The sequence below is a fragment of the Loxodonta africana genome, chromosome 7 (genome assembly GCF_030014295.1).
Source record: "Loxodonta africana isolate mLoxAfr1 chromosome 7, mLoxAfr1.hap2, whole genome shotgun sequence".
NCBI classification, from domain to species: domain Eukaryota; kingdom Metazoa; phylum Chordata; class Mammalia; order Proboscidea; family Elephantidae; genus Loxodonta; species Loxodonta africana.
Genome location: NC_087348.1, coordinates 91,949,047 through 91,968,490, shown reverse-complemented (window position 1 = coordinate 91,968,490; position 19,444 = coordinate 91,949,047). Strand labels below are relative to the sequence as shown.

The following is a 19,444-nucleotide window of genomic DNA, read 5'->3' as shown; positions in this document are numbered from 1 at the left end:
CATCAAATTATCTGTCTGCAACAGGAACATTATGACCAGGTAGGTGGTGGTGAAGTCAGTTATAAGTATAGCACCTGTAATGGTATCACTCATCCAGTGGATACTCAGTAAATATTAATGATTAATGATTACCATGATGTCCTTTTTCTCAGTCAGGGAAGAACTTTACACTCTAGCATATAATTAAGAAGAATAAGTAATGTCCATATGAGAAGACTCACTTATGTATTTCAATTTTAGTTTACAGAAAGCAACTCTGTAACAAAAACACTATCAAACAGATAAATCTGCAGAGAAAATACACAAGAGAGTATCAAAAGGGATACATTTTAGGTTCCATGAGGGGAGGGATTATGCCTAACTTGCTTAGCATCTTCAGTGGTTAGCATAGAGTTTGGCACATAGTAGATGTTCACTATGTATCTACTGAATAAATAAACATTGCTTTGCCTACCACTGTGGGAATTCAGAAAAAGAAAAGTGGACATCAACACGCTGAATACCTCTAAGGTAAATATGGTAAGAAATGACCTCCACTGGCAGGATCCTTTATATACAAAATCTAATAGTATAGGTTTTGTCTTCAAACATAGATTTAAGATCATGAAGACTCTGACTGTTAAAAATCCCTCTGAATTGGGTTTTTAAACAGAACTGCATTAATAGTCTTAAAAAGGTTTAAATTTTTAATTTAGTAGTTACATTCTTTCTGATTTTTAGAAAACTGTTATTTTCTTCCTTAAAAAAAAGCTGTTAGGAAACATAACACAATCTCTAGAGGCTACTATCTTTTTATAGCTGATAAAGTATTCTATGGCATTCGTGACAGTATTTTGCATGTCTGTCACAAGTTTCTAAATCCTGTGATAAAAATGCTTTATAAATGTCGGTTGCTATTAGCCTTTACGAATGAGAAATGAGGCAAATATGGTATCATATTTTCACTTCAGAAATTACTAATAAAGGGAAGATAGGGCTCTTCAGTTAAACAGTTAAAGATATTATATGCAGACGTTAGGGGCAGATTTTTTATTATACCTACACTGGTGCCATAAGAGGAAAAACTTGCTAAATCAATCGAACTCTTACCTTCCAACTTATCTTCTCTCACTACCGCAACCTTGTGGCACTGTAAGGAAATAACAGTTTTGTTTCATTACTGCTTAAAAGCAAAATGCACAATTTTAAAGTTTTCCTTGCTAATAAGTCAATTGTACTTGGAAATGAAATTAGGAAAACACTAGGTATCCCTTAAAATATATGTTACAGATTAATAAAGTCAGACGCATTTTTAACTTGTTTACTTCAAAATTTCTCAGTCGGGTTAAGGAGAGTGGTAAAATATAGATATCAATACTACAATGAAAAAGCATACAGCATCTCAAATCAGTGTGGGGAAAACAGTACTTTTTAATAAGTGATGGAATGAGAATTACTGTATAGTTAAATGGAACCAGGTAAAATTGGATCTATCCCTCACACCAGATGCCAGAATAAATTCTAAATGGATCAGATATTTAAATATAAAAAAAAGAAACCATACACGCACTAGAAGAAAACATGGATGAAATCCTCTATAACCTGATATAACACGAGAATAAGGAAAACTTTTCAAACTATAATTCAAAATCCAGAGAATATAAAGGAAAACAATGACAAATTTGACCCCATAAAATCTAACATACAACTTTACAATGACCAAACCAAAAACTTTAAGTACAAAGATAAATCACGACATGGGAAAATTATCCGCAACCTATATCACAGAAAGTTAATATACAGTTTCTAAAAACAGAGACAGGAGAGACTAACAACCCTTTAGAGAAATGGACAAGAGTTGCAAACAGCTGGTTCACAAAGAAAGAAATGCAAAATGCCCTGAAACCTGAAAAGATATTCAACTACACTCAAAGTAAGATGCATAGTAAAACTAGACTGAGTTATCATTCCTTACCTATGAGACAGACAAAAACCAAAAGCTTGACAATATGTGCTGTGTGGAAACAGGCACTCTCATACATTGCTGGTGGGAATGAAAATTAGAGAGGTATTTGGCAGTACCCAACAAAATTACACAGACATTTACCTTTGGATCCAGCAATCCTACTTCTAGGAACACAACCCTAAAACACACTGGCACACATACATTGAGAACTTTACTGCAGCACTATTTGTGATAACCAAAGATTTTAAGTAACTCAAATGTCTATCAGTAAAAGACGGCTGAATTAAGTATGGCATATCCACTAATGTCATACTATGTGGCTGTAATAAGAAATAAAGAATATTTCTAAAACTGCCAAGGAGTGATCCTCAGCATCTACTGTTAAGAAAAGAAAAGCACAAAACAGGGCATATAGTATGAAACTTTTACCTAAGAAACAGAGGTACTATGAATATATATTTGCTTATTTTTTTTTTTTTATACACAACACATAGACAAGAAGGTTAGGGAGCAGGGAGTTTAAGTTAATGGCAGTGAAACAACTAGAACATAAATAATGAAAATATTGACACGATGTGAAGAATGTAACCAATATCACTGAACATTCTGTCTAGAAAACTGCTGAATTGGAACGGGTTTTGATGTGTACATTTTCACCAAAAATATTACTAAAAAAATTATATATACATCGTACATATACATATATACATGCGCACACGCACACACACACACAGGGCCCTGGTGATGCAGTGGTTAAGCATTTGGCTGCTAACCAAAAGGTCGGGAGTTCGAATCCAACAGCAGCTCCTTGGAAACCCTATGGGGTGATTTTACTCTGTCCTATAGGGTCGCTTTGAGTCTAAATTGACTTGACAGCAACAGGTTTGGTTTAGTTTCTGGTTATACACACATACAAAACAACAAAAAACAATGAAAGGAGAAGGCAAAACTAACAAGAATGGTTATCTGTAAGGGAAAAGAGGGAACCTAAAAATTAAAAGCAAAGTGAAAAAAAAAAATTTAACTATTCAGTTGGTGACTTAAACTATGTTGATGTTGTTAGGTTCTGTTGAGTTGATTTTCAACTCATAATGACCCCATGTGACAGAACAGAACTTCCCAATAGGGTTTTCTAGGCTGTAATTTTTACAGGAGCAGATTGTCAGGTTTTTCTCCCACTGAGCCCCTGGGTGAGTTCGAACCACCAACCTTTCAGTTAGCAGCCAAGCACTTAACCATTGCATCACCAGGGTTCCTTGGCTTAACCATAAAAAAGCCAAACCCATTGTTGTGGAGTCAATCTTGACTCGTAGTGACCCTACAGGGAAGAGCAGAACCGCCCCACAGGGTTTCCAAGACTGTAATCTTTAAAGAAGCAGACTGCCACATCTTTCTCCCAGGAAGCAGCTGGTAGGTTTGAACTGTTGATATTTCTCTTCATAGGTGAGCATTTTAACCGCTGCACCACCAGGGCTCCATGACTTAGCCATAAACCGAAAAAAACCTAAACCTATTGCCTCTGAGTCGATTCCCACTCATAGGAGCCCTGGTGGCACAGTGGTTAAGAGTTCAGCTGCTAACCAAAAGAATGGCAGTTCAAATCTTCCAGCCACTCCTTGGAAACCCTACGGGGCAGTTCTACTCCGTCCTATAGGGTTGCTATGAATTGGAATCAACTAGACAGCAACAGACTTAACCATAGAGGGGAATTATTTCAAATAAACTCTAAAACACAGTAATTTGACTATACCCTTGTATGGCATGTTCTACAGACCAAAAAAAAAAAAAAAAAAACCTGTGAAAAATTTTAAACTGTTTTCAGTAATGATATTGTTAGCAATAATATTGATATTGCTTTGCTAAAGCAATACAAACTACCAAGATTCACAACATAAGAGATCAATTTAAAGTCAAATAAGTAAAATGCCTGTAATTATAAATTTGAATTGCAGATATTTGTATGTTTTCTCTCAAAAAAAAAAAAAAATACAGGCATTTAAAAAAAAAGTCACATTCTGCAAAACTGCAGAATTACAGAGCTTACAGGAAAAAGAACATTAGAGACTAATCACTCAAAATCTAGGCAGCTTTGTAATAAGAGCCTCAACAACAAAATAATTGGTACCTCAGGAGAAAACCTAGACAGCCCAGACAGACAGCTCAATGTGGCTGGAGGGGCTGCCTGAGAGGGAACTGTAAATTCATAAAAACAACAGAGTGGAAATGCTGGCTTGCTGGTGCTAAAACGATGCAGGAAGTGGAGCTCTGATTCCATGGGTTTCTGTTAAGGTGGTTACAGGATTAAGTCCACAAACCCAGAGCCTCCAGCTGGGGGTAAACGACCCGAGCTTTTTAATAGTGAAGGTGAAAGGAAAAATATGGCTAGGTGATGAAATAAAGTCCTTCTTTAGACAAAAATTCCAGCTAGTAAACATAGATGGAATGACATTTTATAATCCCTAATGAAATAATGATCAGGACGATAAAAATCAAGGTCAGCCCACTATTTTAAGAACTCGAGAAACAGTTTAAACAGAGAAGAAAGTATTCTTTGATGGTTACGTGAGGGGGGAGGGAAGAAGGGTAGGAGAAGGGTCTTCAGTAATTAGATAGTAGATAAGAACTACTTTACATGCAGGGAAAGACAACACACAATATAGGAGAGGTCAGTACAATTGGACTAAACCAAAAGCAAAGCAGTTTCCTGAATAAACTGAATGCTTCGAACACCAGTGTAGGAGGGGCAGGGGTTTGGGGACCATGGTTTCAGGGGACATCTAAGTCAATTGGCATAATAAAATCTTAAGAAAACGTTCTGCATTCCACTTTGAAGAGTGGCCTCTGGGGTCTTAAACGCTAGCAAACAGCCATCTGAAAGATGCATCAATTGGCCTCAACCCACCTGGACCAAAGGAGAATGAAGAATACCAAGGACACAAGGTGATTATGAGTCCAAGAGACAGAAAGGACCACATAAACCAGAGACTACATCAGCCTGAGACCAGAAGAACTAGATGGTGCCTGGCTACAACCAATGACTGCCCTGACAGAGAACACAACAGAGAATCCCTGAAGGAGCAGGACAGCAGCGGGATGCAGACCCCAAATTCTCATAAGACCAGACTTAACGGTCTGAGACTAGAAGGAACCCAGTGGTCACGGCCCCCAGACCTTCTGTGAGCCCAGGACAGGAACCATTCCCAAAGCCAACTTTTCAGACAGGGATCGGACTGGACAATGGGATGGGGAAGGATGCTGGTGAGGAGTGAGCTTCTCAGATCAGGTGGACAGTTGAGACTATGTTGCCATCTCCTGTCTAGAGGGGAGATGAGAGGGTGGTGGGGGTTAGAAGCTGGCAAAATGGACACGAAAAAAGAGTGGAGGGAGAGAGCGGGCTGTCTCATTACGGGGAGAGGAACTGGGAGTAGGTAGCAAGGTGTATATAAGTTTTTGTGTGAGAGACTGACTTGATTTGTAAACTTTCACTTAAAGCACAATAAAAAATTTTTAAAAAATCAAGGTCAGCTAAAAACAGAAGAAAAGCTGACGGGAACTTTATAAAGGATGAGTCAGGCTGACAATCCCTAATATCACAAAAAAAAGAATCAACCAAATATTATGTGCCTCCAGATATGATACCACAGGATGTACAAGGGATTCTTGCTCGACAGGCCCCCTCCCAACCAAGCCTGATCTGATCAAGCTCTAGATTTAACTATCATTTACAAGAAATAGAAAACAGGAACATGTTAAAGGACACCACAAGGATGCAATCAGCAAAATCTAGGATATGGGAAATTCTATAGGACAAATGACCTGGTTTCTTCAATAAATTGGGAGGAAAAAAAAAAAGACTGTGGTCAGAAGAACCAATATATTTAAAGACTCAAGAGTCAGATCAAATATAATGTGTGGCCCTTGTCTGGATCCTGATTTGAACATATCAACTGTAAAAAAAATTACAAAATCATCACAGAAGTCTGAACACTGATTGGAAACTAGAATTTTAAGTAATTTTTGTTATTATTTTTAAGTGTGATAACAGTATTGTGGTTTTATTTTTAAAATAATCCGTATCTCTTCAGAGTTTCATACTTGAGAATTTATTGATAAAATGCTAATGATGTTTGAGGTCTGCTTCAAAATGATCCTGTGGTTGGGAGTAGGGAAGTGAGAGGTGATATAGTTATCATTTGCTTATAACTGCAGAAGCCAGTGACTGATGCATGGGGGTACATTATACTGTGCTCTTTACTTTTACATACATTTGAATGCATACATGACAAAAGGTTAAAACAAAGATAGTAAATAAAATGAAACAAATGTAACAATTTAAGAAAGTTTCACCAGAAATGAATAAACTGTTTTATTTTCTCTATAAAGAAACACAAATGACTCTCACTGGGAAGGAAAAGGGCACTTTCTGGTGGGATGAAAATGTTCTATATCCTGATCTGGGTGGTGGTTACATGAATGTACACATGTGTAAAATTATGCCTCAATTAAAACATAAAACATATATATATGCACATATACCACATACACACAAATTTTAATAAGATTGCAAAGCATGTTTGGACTGTTTGCTGATAACCTCTGAAAAGGACTTTCTTGTGTGTGGGGGGGAGCTTAAGAATGAAAAATACGAAGTGAAATAGCAATTTTGAATTACTAAACTGACATTTTGGTTTTAAATCTCACATGCTTAGGACTCTATTACTGAAAGACAAACTCAGTCCATATTTTTGGCAAATCAAGGTTCTGGACCCGAGTCTGAGGAAAAGTCAAAAGGGAAGGAGAAAACTTACATACTAGTGGATATCTGAAAACAGGCCCTGATATGGCCAAGTCCTATGGGACTGGTGAAAATTCATTTGGGAGCAAAAGAACCTTCAAATAGGAGGTTTGGGAACATGAGAACAGAGGAGGTATATCTTACTTTTGGGAGGAAGGCAGGGAGGAGCAATTTTCAAAGTTTCCAGGGCTAAGTCTCATGCAGAAGACATGGGAGAGGTAAATGATCCCTGTGCCCCTGGGAGTGCCATGAAGGTAGCTTAGGGAAAGTCAGCAGACCTGAGAAAGCTTTGTAGTTGGGATGGCAAAATCACAGCAGTGACCTGGGATGATGGATGACCAGACACCAAACAGAATTATACACAGAAGATGCATGAGGACAAAGATCTTCCCAGCCCATGCCTCTGCGCTGCATTAGCCCAGGGCCCTGAAAACCTCCCCCATCCTTCAGCCACTTCAACAGAAGCCTACCAAAACGAATACTCAAAATTAAAATCAAGTTCAGTTAAAAAAATAAAAATTTTTGAATCCCTGAGTTTGTGGCTTGAAATGTGAACAGGCTGGAAATACACCACTATTGTCCCCAATACACCTTTCAAGAGGAATAAAGAAGAATAGGGAATAAGAGAAAAAGTCTCCTAACAGCTTGTTGCCTCAGAAAATGACATAATAAGGATACAATCTCTGCATTACAGCTGAGATATTACCCAAGCTTCTAGGAGTTTTAGATTTAGTGTAAAAATCCAAAATAATCATCCCCCTGGAATGGCTTTTTTAAACTTTCCTAATACTGAACATTTTTTTTTCCTGTCATAATGTCATATAACAGTTTATAGCTCAAACACATTTAAGCTCATTTTGAGATTCTAAGAACTTACGGAATATCCATTCTGAATGAGACTGCCGGACACCAAATAGGTGACGTGCAGTTGGGCTCCTGAATTTTCCTTTCGCTTCCTTTCAACATAATCGTACAACATCCTGTTCCAAATAAAAGAAGGCACAAGTCAGTCCTTAGTAAGAGTTTTAACTTCATCAACTCTAAACTCATAACTTAAAAAGTTAGATATATTAAATTTGAGAGTCCATCATATTTTCTAAACAACAGAATTTTTGCTACATAGGAACCAGTTTAGGACAGAGAGCTAAAAACATAACACTTCAGATGGGACATGAGGATTGGGGTCAATTTGTATTGAGTTAGTACAGTGACCCAGTAAGTGTCTTAAAGAAAATAAGTCTAATAGGCCAAGAGGGATTAAACCTGCATTAAAATAGTGGCAATGGGATTCAATGGAGAGACCACTGAATCAAGAGTAAGTTCAGTTACCATCTTGCTATGTGATCCTGGATAATTAATTTTCTAGGCCTCTTAATATCCTGAGGTATAAAATAGGAAGGCTGTACTAGATTTGTGATTTTCTTAACCTAGGATCTACACGCCCATCTCTAAGGCCCCACTTCTAAAATGTAAGCAAAACGTATATGTGCTTTTTTGGAGGGAGATGGTTCAGAGTTTTCAACAGATTCTCAAGAGAGTTTATTACTCCAAAATATTAAGAATCACTACATAGATGATCACAAATGTCCCTTCCAGCTCCGAATTTCCAATTTTATGATCACTCAGATTCAATGCTGTTTCAGAACTACAAAATGAATGTAGGAACGTTTCTAAAAGCAAAATTATTTCTGCATTGGGTGTTTGGCAATCTCAGGTTAATGAATACTCTGAATACTAGGCAGCTTATTCACACTGCCTAGCGTTCAGAGTATTCATTAAACTGAGACTGCCAAACACCCAGTGCAGAAATAATTTTGCCTTTAGAAACATTCCCAAATTTGTTTTTATGTCTATGATCCAGCAAGTATCAGAAATTGGCTCCTTCCACCACTCAATAACTTACAGTTCAAAACTTTGCCCCTCAAGAATTATCATGTCTTTTATTTCAAGAAATGTTTACTGAGCCCTATGTCATACTTCTGCCACAGACAACTAGAAACTCATTCTAAGAGAAACTCAACTCGCATTATTGATCATCTTCTTCTTGAAAACATCCCCTCTCCTTGAAACATCCATAAAACCATGCCCCACTGAGAGTCTCCTCCTACTCTTCTAACAGCCTCTTCTCCGTTTCCTGCACAGATATATCTGCCTTCTCCCTTTGGTGCTCTGTCTTCAACTATCTTTTCATTCTACATATTCGAGTGACCAATCATTCCAGTTTGCCGAGGTCTAAGAGGTTTCCTCGGTTGTGAGACTTTCAACGCTAAAACCAGGACAGTCCTGGACAAACCAGGACTGTTGGTTGCCCTCCTACATACTTTCCTTGGTTTCTTTCATTTATCCCTATAGCTTCTATCCTCAACAACATCGTCTGCTCAAATCACCCAAGCCAGAAATCTGGGAGTCATTATCCTTCACTTCTGCCTATCCAGTGAGTTGCCAAACCTCTCAATTCTCCCTCTCAAGAAATTCTTGACTCTGTCCTTGCCAAATCACTTGACTGAACTACTTCAATCCAAGTGTCAGTTCTCTTCCCTCCTCCTCGATTCATTAACCACAAAGCTACCACAGTTTTTAAAAAGGCAAATCAAGTCATTCAATGAACAAAAATTTACTGAGTTTCTATTTATGTTCTAGACCTTGGAGATGGAGCAGTCAACCAAACAGCCCAAGTTCCTACCCTTTTGGAGATTACATGCTAGAAAAGAGACAAACAAGTAAGTAAACATATCATGCCAGATGGTAGTAAGTCTATGGGGGAAAAAACAGATAAGGAGGACAGAGTGCCTGAGAAGTTTTGCTATTCTACATAAGACGATTAAAGAAGGCCTCAGTAAAAGACCCCTGCAGGAAGTGACAGAGCCACCAATGTGGAATACCTCAGGAAAGAATGTTCCAGGCATAGAAAACGGTAAATGCAAAAGTCCTGAGGCAAGAATGTAAGCAAGGTCCAAGGAACAAAAAAGAGCCCAGTGTGGCTTAAGTGGAATAAGGAAGATGAGTGGCTGGAGAGAGATCAGAGAGCCAAACATGAATGAATTTGTGGCTACTGTCAGGAGTTCGATTAAGAAAGAAAGCCATTAGAAGGCTTAAAGCAGAGGCATGAGAAGACCTCCCTTACGTTTTAGAGGATCCCTGACTGCTATGTGGAGGATATACTGTAGAGGGACAAGTGGGGAAGTAGGGGACCCAGTTAGGAGACTATTATAATAATTCAGGCTAGAGATGACGGTGGCTTATACTAGGGCGGAAGCAGCGAAGGTATTAAGTAGTGGATAAATTCTGGGTCTATTTTAAAGGTAGAAACAACAGGATTTGCTGATAGACTGATTGTGGGGTATGAGAAAAACAGAACTCAAGAATGATTAGGCTAAGCAACTCTAAGGATGAAGTTCATTGAGATGGGGGAAAAGCAAAAGAAGGTGTTACAGGGAGAAATCAGGAGTTCGGTTTTTGGGCATGTTAAATTTGAGATGCCCATTAGTTATTAAGTGACAACAAAAATGTAATCGGGTATTGTTGTCTGGAGTATTAGTCCCCTGTTCAAAAATTTTTCAGTAGCTCCCCATCTCCTAAGGATAAACTCCAAATCCCTAAAAATGACATAAAAGACCCTTCTTGTTCTGGCCCCAACATACCTTTCTAAGCTGCATCACTTACCATGCCTCCACAGCGATTCTACTTTTAGCTTTATGGAACATTCTGCAGTTCCTCTCATCCCTTTGTACATGTCCCTCCCTTTGTCTGGAACACTCTTCTCAGGCCATATCCATCATCCATTCCTCATCGAGACAGCAGCTCAGTAATCATCTCTATGTGAAGCCTTTCTTAACATCAAGTCAATAGGGTGGTCCCTGCCTCCTAAACTCAAACTGAATGTATCCCACGTCTTTTATTATAATACTGACCACACTTTAACTTAGTTTATATATCCACCATCCCTACCCCTTTAAAGCAAAAATGTGCCCCAGTCAGCATTTTGTTGATTACCCTGCCATGCTCTCCTTAGGGTTTCCCTCTATGCATCAATTATGTCAGAAGACGGAAGAGATAACACAGATTCATGAACAGTTTGGCTTATTTACGCTAGTTAGGATCATGCTAGTAAAAGAAATAATAGGTAGGTACCATGTCCAGAATGCTCTCAAGCTTGCTAGCTGAATGTATTGCCTTTTATCGGTAATTCATACTCTTGCCATTGTCCCCTATCCACTTGTCTCCACAAATCAACCCCAGTTCTTCTCTTTTACATTAACAAGGTCAAAACTGCATAAATTCTTTTAAAAATAACTTCTACATGCTTCTCGAGTTTCTAAAGACATGTTCACCTAGTTCAATTATGTCAAAACATTTTTTACTAATGAAATGTACAAAATGTTCTTAAATATGCATAACACATAGGACTTCTTACAAAATACACTTCCTGCACATATAATTAATATCTTTCACTTTCATTCATTAATTTTCCCTCCTGATGAGTTCCACCCATAGTTTTTCCCCAGAATGAGTACAGTCCACACTGCCTTCCCTCACCCATCTAGTCTTTATCTCTCATATTGTTCAATTTAATTCCTTCACAGTATTTATTATAACCTAAAACTATCTTGTTTAAAGCAATGAAGGCAGGGGCTTTGTCTGCAAGGTTTTCTGTTTTATGACACAGCCTAAAATAATGGTTAAAAACACAGTAAGAACTCAAAAAGTACTTCCTGAATGAAGCCAAGTAAATTGTTAACAACCATGCCCACTCACTGTCCCTCAGTGGCCACAGTGATAATGTAAATGCTTCCGCTATAAGCAAAGAAAAAAAAGGTAAGAGAAGAATCTCTAACTCTCAGTTTTCTCATCTGTTGAAAGAGGTCAATAAAACCCATCACAATGGATTGTTATAAAGATCATGAAATAAATGTTTGTGAAAATACCTACCATAGTGCTTACTATCCATTCAACAAATATTTAATGACACCTATTATGTGCAAAAAAAAAAAAAAAAAAATTTTTTTTTTTTTTTTTTATTATTATGTGCCAGGCACTGAAAATATCATGATGTAGCATATGGTATTTTCCAAAGATGGCTACAACAGTATCTCCCATCCTACATGCTCTTCTACATCTTCCCTTGAAGAGGTGAAGTCCACCTCACCCCCTTGACTCAGAGTGACCATGTAGCCAGAGTAGAATGCCCCATGGGGTTTCTAAGGCTGTAATCTTTACGGAAGCAGACTGCCATATCTTTCTCCCGCAGAGCAGCTGGTGGGTTCAAATTGTTGAAGTTTCGGTTAGGAGCCGAGAGCTTTAACCACTGCACCACCAGGGCTCCTTTAGATCTCAATAAAGCTGTTAAAAAAAGAATTATGAAAGAAATTAACAGAGTGATATGACAAACAGGGAGGGGCTGGAATACGTGAAATAGAGCATTAGGGAGGACTTGTTAGAGGAAGTAATAAGTGAAATTTGAGCTGAAATCTGAAAAGATAGGGACAGCTGGGAGAAGAGCATTCCAGGTAAAGGGAACAGTGCAAAGATCCTAGAGTGAGAATGAGCCTGGCATATCTGAGGGACAGAAAGGCAAATATGGCTAAAGTACAAGTGAGGCAGAGAGTGATATGGGATGAAGTTGAGTAGAGAGGCAGGGGATAGACAATGTGATAATGCTATAAAAATTACAGATAATCATGGCAGCTACCGTAAGATTGCAGGCAACTTGATTTCACCTTCCGGGAACGCCAGTCTTCAGTCATGCGTTGTTAACTCAACAACCCTAGAACAGCTACCTTATTTCATATTTGAACACGCATAACTGCAATGAACAATAACTCTAAAAGATATCCATTCCCACAGCTACCTGAACCTCTTGGGTTTGGGCCAGAACTGGTCTTAGCAACAACAATCTCAGACAGTCAAAACCAGTACAAATCCATCCCTGGGCCAAGAGTTTCAGGTCTCAAGGGCATGAAATCACAGTCAAAATCAGACTCCTAGGCCTGTCAAATAGCAACCCAAACAAAGCCAAAACAGCCCATTCTAGGGAGCAGCAGTTTCCTAAGACTTACAAATTATTCCTATGACTCTAAGAAGGTTCCTACAGAGAAAAACCAGGTCACCCTTAGGAACAAAACAAACTAAATGGGTATTTATATATACATATATACATATATATATATACATATATATATATGTATATATATATGTATATATATATAATGTCCTCATCATTTCCTCCCTTTGGAACACAGATAAAATCTGTACACTTTTCAGGTCAAAAAATGTTAAAATTAATTCAAAAGCTTTCCTTTTCACTTCTGGCCTCAAATTGGACCACAAATTTCAGCAAAGAAAGGTGACATGTCAAAATTCAAGAAGAGAAATACTCTGCACCATCCTTTTTTAAATAATTCTACCATCTTACACTGTTACACAGCTTGTGTCAAACACCTGTTGACCTCATTATAGAAGTGTTTCAATAGCATTCAGAGATGAGCCTAAAGAGCTTATGTGAAAACGTAATGGAAATGTAAGCTAAGAGGCAATATAAATCTAAGATGTAAACAGAGTCGGTTGCCCCATTTAATAAATGCAAAATAATTAAGTGATGCTAGCCAGAGACTGTAAATAAATCCAGTAAATTTATCACCATATATTTGTGTACCAATTCACCTACCTCTTAAGATAAACAAAAGTAGTAAAAGGTGGTAAAAATGGTATCCTTTCCCATTCGCCTGGGGTGGGAAGGGGGGAATAGCTCTAATCTAGAGGCTACCTGTAGAGTTAAAAACAAAACACTACAATGTATTAAAATCAGTAGTAAATTGGACTTACTGTTTGGCCTGGTTAACATGAACTCCTAGTGTATAGCTCAGCCATTTGTATGTCACCTGCAAAAAGGAGCAATTTTTAAAACGTTTTATTAGATGACTCCAGAGTACAGATTAGTCCCAAGGGTCTGCTCTTAAAGTGTCCTGTTTTCAGATGATTATGCCTTATAAATTATGATAGCTTACACCCTAGTTTTGCCAAGAACCATTCATTTGGTCAGAAAGAATCGGGATATTTATCTTACAAATACTGAGAAGCTTGTTGCACAGACTAATTAGCACAAAAGAAGCTTTTTAAAAAGGCTGAATATATACAGAAGGAAAAAACTCCTTTTCCTCCCCACACTCCTAGTTTTACCAAGATCCTTCTTCACATTCTGTGAAATCCTGGGGTCACCACCCAAAACTATCCTAAAATTCATCTAGAAGTTAGATTACTTCGAAGTGTATGACTCAGTAACTTCTAAACAAAGTTGCAGGTTACAAACACTAAAGGGTATAGGTGGTGTAGGGATCAGGGAATAAATTAATAAAGTGGATGAATATTGTATCAGAGGTCAGATTGGGGAATGGCTGCCATCAAACCTTGATCTTCCTTCCACCCTTCCTTGACTCAGTATGTCTGTCACTCTCTTCTCAAAGTCTATTCCAATTCTAAATGGCTGAGCTTACAACAGTTATAAGACCTACATAGGTTAGACAAAGGCAGTGTAATGAAGAAGAAAACACTGGCGGCAGAAATCTAGGTTCGAAAACTTACTACCCCTTATTTTGCCTCTCTGCCTCAATGCTGTCTTTTAAGGATACTATCACGACCTCTCAATGGCTCGCTGTAAAGATTACATGCAATGTGTATCCAAAGAGCCCTAACTCACACTCCACATGCAACAGTGGTTTGCAAAGTACATTCACATCCATCGTATGGTTCGTTTCCAGCAACGCTGTGAGGAGGGCCAAGCCTACATCAATACCGAGCTTTTTAGCAGGAGTAAACCGGCTGTTGGTTAAGCTTGTCACCTAAGCCGGTTAAGGCACAATTTATTCAACTGCAGAACTGGGGCTTTAAACGGCAACCACCTTGCAAGATAAGTGTACGGACGACTTAGAAAAATGTGCTTAGCCAACGCCCCTCCCTCTGCGACCCCTGCCCGGTGCACAGTCCCCACACGCCCACCGAAGGGGCTCCGACTAGCGCGCGCGCGCCGAACGGCCTCTCCCGCGAGCCTTCGCGAGCCCTGGGGCACTAGTTGTGGGGCCCTGCCTTCCCTAAACCAGACCCCACGAGGCCCCAAGCAGAGGGGACCAAGGCCCCAGGCCGCCTTCGCCGAGCGCAGGACCCCAGTACCCTGCCCGCACTCTCCAGCCCTAGCTTCTCACAATCTTGTTTTGGTCCATGACGAATTCGTCTATATTTTCCAGATAAAGCTGGTCCGCCATAGCGCAGAAGCTCTGCGCCCCGCCGCCTGCGGAGGCCCTCACGCCACCACAATCGCAACTCCCGCCGGCGGGAAACGTCGTTGCACTCTCCCTTCCAGGTCTGGGGTCGTTTCCCACGGCAACGGAGGAAACGCACTACGGCGGCCGCCGGAGAGTCAAACTAGTTCCGGAGACCGCGCCGGAAGCGGGCCGGACCCGGCGGAAGAGAGGTACCGGAAGAGGAGGCGTGGTCTGGGAGAGAGTGTATATCGAACTTGGGTTTCAGGCTCTCGACTACCGTTTAGTGATTGACCCTGGGCAAAATATCTCACTTTTAGGAGCCATAGTCATTCCACCGGTAAATTGATGAAACAATTCATGCCCTTTCATGAATTTTTAACAAATATTTATTACTAAGTACCTATCTTTTTTTGTATTATATACGGCACTGGGTTTTGGATTATTATATTTCAAAGGACCCCTGGCGGCGCAGTGGTTAAACGCTAGACCGCTAACCAAAAGGTCGACGGGTTGGAACGCACCAGCCTTCCCGCGGGAGAAAGATGTGGCAGTCTGCCTTGGAAACCCTATGGGGGCAGTTCTACCCTGTTTTGTAAGGTAGCTGTGAGTCTCCATGGCAAAATGGGTTTGGGTATTGTATTTTAGGCACTTCTTAGGCACTGAGGAAACAACAGTGAACAATAGATGCAGAGAAATAAACAATTTTAGGACAGAGTGATGCCAGCTGCGATAAAGTACTGCCTGTTATGATCCCTTAGAATTGAGAAACTAGGAAAGGTTTTCCAGATGGGATAAAAGAGGGGGAGTGATTCCGGTAGAGGCAGGGGTAGATTGTCCAATAAAAAAAAAAAAAAAAACAGACAAAGGTAAACTTGGTGCTTACCTTGCTTACCAGATAATTTGTAGTGAATAATTTCACATTTTTTTCACATCTAACATTCTGCTTCTAGGTATGGCTGGCATCTGTCTCTCACCCAACCCCACAGTACCTTCCTACAGAATCAAAGTCACTTTTTAAATTTACAGTCCCGGTAAACGAGGTATATGGATATTGGCTATAAGCAGAGAATACCAGAAAGATGTTTACTTGTGTTTTGTTGACTATGCAAAGGCATTCAACCACGTGGATCATAGCAAATTATGAATAACACTGAGAAGAACAGGACTTCCAGAACACTTAATTGGGCTCATGAGGAACCTGTACATAGACCAAGAGGAAGCCATTCAAACAGAACAAGGGGATACTGCGTGGTTTAAAATCAAGACGGGTGTGTGTCAGGGTTGCATCCTTTCACCATGCTTATTCAGTCTGTATGCTTGGCATATAGTCCAAGAAGCTGGACTATATAAAGAAGAATGCAGCATCAGGATTGGAGGAGGACTCATTAACACCCTGCAATATGCAGATAACACAACCTTTCTTGCTGAAAATGAAGAGAACTTGAAGCACTTACTGATGAATATCAAAGACCACAGCCTTCAGGATGGATTGCACCTTAATGTAAAAAAAACGAAAATCCTCACAACTGGACCAATAAGCCATATCATGATAAACATATATTGAAGTTGTCAAAGATTCATTTTACTTGGATCCACACTTGATGCCCATGGAAGCAGTAGTCAGAACATCAAATGACATATTACACTGGGCAAATCTGCTGCAAAAGACCTCTTTAAAGTGTTAAAAAGCAAAGATGTTACTTTGAGGACCAAGGTACACCCGACCCAAGCCAGGATGTTTCCATTTGCCTCATATGCATGGGAAAGCTGGACAGTGAATAAAGAAGACCAAAGAAGAATTGATGCCTTTGAATTACGGTGCTGGTGAAAAATATTGAATATACAATGGACTATCAGAAGAACGAACAAATCTATCTTGGAAAAACTACAGTGAGAATGTTCCTTAAAAGTAAGGATGATGAGATTTCATCTCGCATACCCTGGACATGATATTGGGAGGGACTAGTCCCTGGAGAAAATCATGCTTGGTAAAGTGGAAGATCAGCAAAAAAGAGGAAGACCCTCAAGGAGATGGATTGACACAGTGGCTACAACAGCGGGCTCAAACATAACAATGTGAGGATGGCATGGGACCAGGCAGTGTCGCATTCTGTTGTGTGTAGGGTCACTATGAGTTGGAACTGACTGGGCAGCACCTAACAACAACCTAACATTCCTTAAGGATGAGACTTGACACCAGTGCCCAGAATTGAGAACAAAAGCAGTTCTCCAGAAACTAAAACAACCAACCGAAGTATTTGCTAACCAAATGAGGCCAGACAAAACTGTTGGGGATGCCAGTGTCAGGTGATACCAGCAGTGGGAGCCATAGGATCAAGACTCTATAGCACCTAAGTCTCAAAAAGGAACCTAAGGTTGGTGTTAGAAACCTTAGGTTGGTGTGTCCTGGCCCTCCCCTTTCTTTCTCTCCATCCCCACTTTATCCTAGAAATTATTGACACCGGAGAATCTTAATGATCCTGACATGGGGTGGGAAATATAGATAGGGCTCAATATCAGAGTGGGGGTGAAGAGTGGTCAACCTATATGCAGACAAGAACCCCAGACTCAGGGTAGGGGAAGGGGGCCAGGCCTCTGACCGAAAAAGGGGATCTGTTGTAGCAACCTAGGATTCTCATCAGCCAACTGGGCTTTAGGGCTGCCATAGGTCTCTGGTAGGTAGCATTCCAGGCAGGGTAACAGGTCCAAACCAGGGAGTACAAGATTAAGATTTATGACTCAGTGGTCACATAACTATCCAAGGGTCATTCCAGAGGCCCGGGACTTACTGACCAAGGAATTTAGTCATTTGATCATTCATTCATTCAACAAACATTACTAAAGGGCTGGTGCATACCAGGCCCTATGTGCCTAATGGGAACACATCATGGTCTTTGTCTCTGGAAGTTTACAGTTTCTGTGAAGGGTCAACAGCAATACAGTGTTAAAGAAGCTCAGGGTGCCATGGGAACCTGGAGAAGGCACCTAACCCAGCCTGAGGATCAGAGGAAATATGGGGAAAGCTTTGGACTTGGATATCCAGGGCTAGACACCATGTAATCCCTCTGCTTACTTTAGGCAAAAATAAGAAATGTATTCTGAGTATTGTCATTGTTATAGTTTTAAACAACACACAACAAGCCTGTATTTTCCGCTTTTATGAGAACATGTGTATCTTGTATAGACTGTTTTGTGGAATGTACAGCCTCCTCTAAGGCCAGGACACACCAACCTCCAGGTGTGCTTATTCTAAAACCTTATCAGTTCTATAAAAATCAGTGTAAAATCCTTCAGTTACCCAAACAAAGTGGATAAGCCAAGACAAGACAACACTCAGACACTGGTTCCCCTGTTTCACACGCATGGCTACCCCATCCTACCCCCAGAAACACTCACACCTCATTCAGCCTCCTGATTCATTAGCTCAATCACCAGAAGTTCACACTTCTACCTTTGCTGACTCAGACTTTCAGAAAATGACCAGGAGGACCCCCACCCCCACCTCCATCTTGCAGTTGCTTTGTATACTATTTTCCTTTCTCTCTTTCCTTGGGGGCTGGGAGAGTGTTTTGGAATGATGATGGTGAAAGTAAAAATGACAAAATCAGCTATGAAAAATTTTCTCTTAAGTAAATCATTCCTGGATCTAATAAGTATGGGGGCTGGCACTCAGAGATAGAAAGAAGCTTATGATCCTACCCTCAGAGACCATTGCTCTCTGGCCTCCAAACACTGCTGGTTAGGAAGATTTCCTGGCGAAATGTTATGTAGGCTCAGCTTGAGTAGTGAGCAAAGAAGGGGCAGATGCCATTCCAGACACAGTCTTGATGGGCCAGGCTGGTCTCTTTGCCTCATCGTTTCTCTCTCTCTCCTGGTACCGTTGCTTCGCCCTCTTATGACTTTTCAGTTTTCTTCTTTGGTTTAACCACAGATTCTACGTCCTCATAATTTTAATTTAAAACAGCTGTAGGTTGCCATGGCTTATCTCAACTTCTACCTCTGGCTTTTGCCTTGTCAGTAACTTTAGATTTTCTCAACAATTCTCCATTTTGTAATTCCTAAATTAATGAACATGATTAGCTCAGCATATCTTTTTATCTCTGATTATCAGTATCTTTTTTCAGAATACTGAACATCCAGTGGACAGGTTCCTCATTCATTCATTCTTCAATTGTTCATTGAGTTCCTTCTACTTGTTCTCTCTCTCTCTATGAAAAACAATAGAGTGCAAGACACATATGGCCCTGGTTGGAGACAAATAAGTTAATAGACAGTTACAAAACCATGTCATAAGAGAAGAATAGGACTCACCCAGCTAGAGATGTTCAGTAGGCTGTGGGATATATGTCTGTGCTTAGGCACAGACTTAGATTGGAGACCCACAGCATATAGACAGTCACTGAGGCCATGAGAGGCAATGAGATCACCCAGGGATAGAGTTGAAAATTG

General features: G+C 39.9%; 1 protein-coding gene across 5 annotated transcripts in view; it reads right to left on the bottom strand.

The window, feature by feature from the left end:
* POLD3 (DNA polymerase delta 3, accessory subunit) overlaps positions 1-15,195 on the bottom strand; it is a 109,357-nt gene extending 94,162 nt beyond the window's left edge. For all 5 annotated transcript variants that reach the window (XR_002783644.2, XR_002783643.2, XR_010322491.1 and 2 more), the window contains exons 1-4: positions 14,936-15,195; positions 13,563-13,618; positions 7,618-7,720; positions 1,090-1,129 (exon numbers count right to left, since the gene is read on the bottom strand). Coding sequence is in view for 1 of the 5 variants with exons in the window: in XM_010599581.3 (XP_010597883.1) it covers positions 1,090-1,129; positions 7,618-7,720; positions 13,563-13,618; positions 14,936-14,995 (259 nt within the window). In the remaining 4 variants the exon portion in view is untranslated. The remainder of the gene's footprint in view (positions 1-1,089; positions 1,130-7,617; positions 7,721-13,562; positions 13,619-14,935) is intronic.
* Between the last annotated feature and the right edge of the window lie 4,249 nt (positions 15,196-19,444).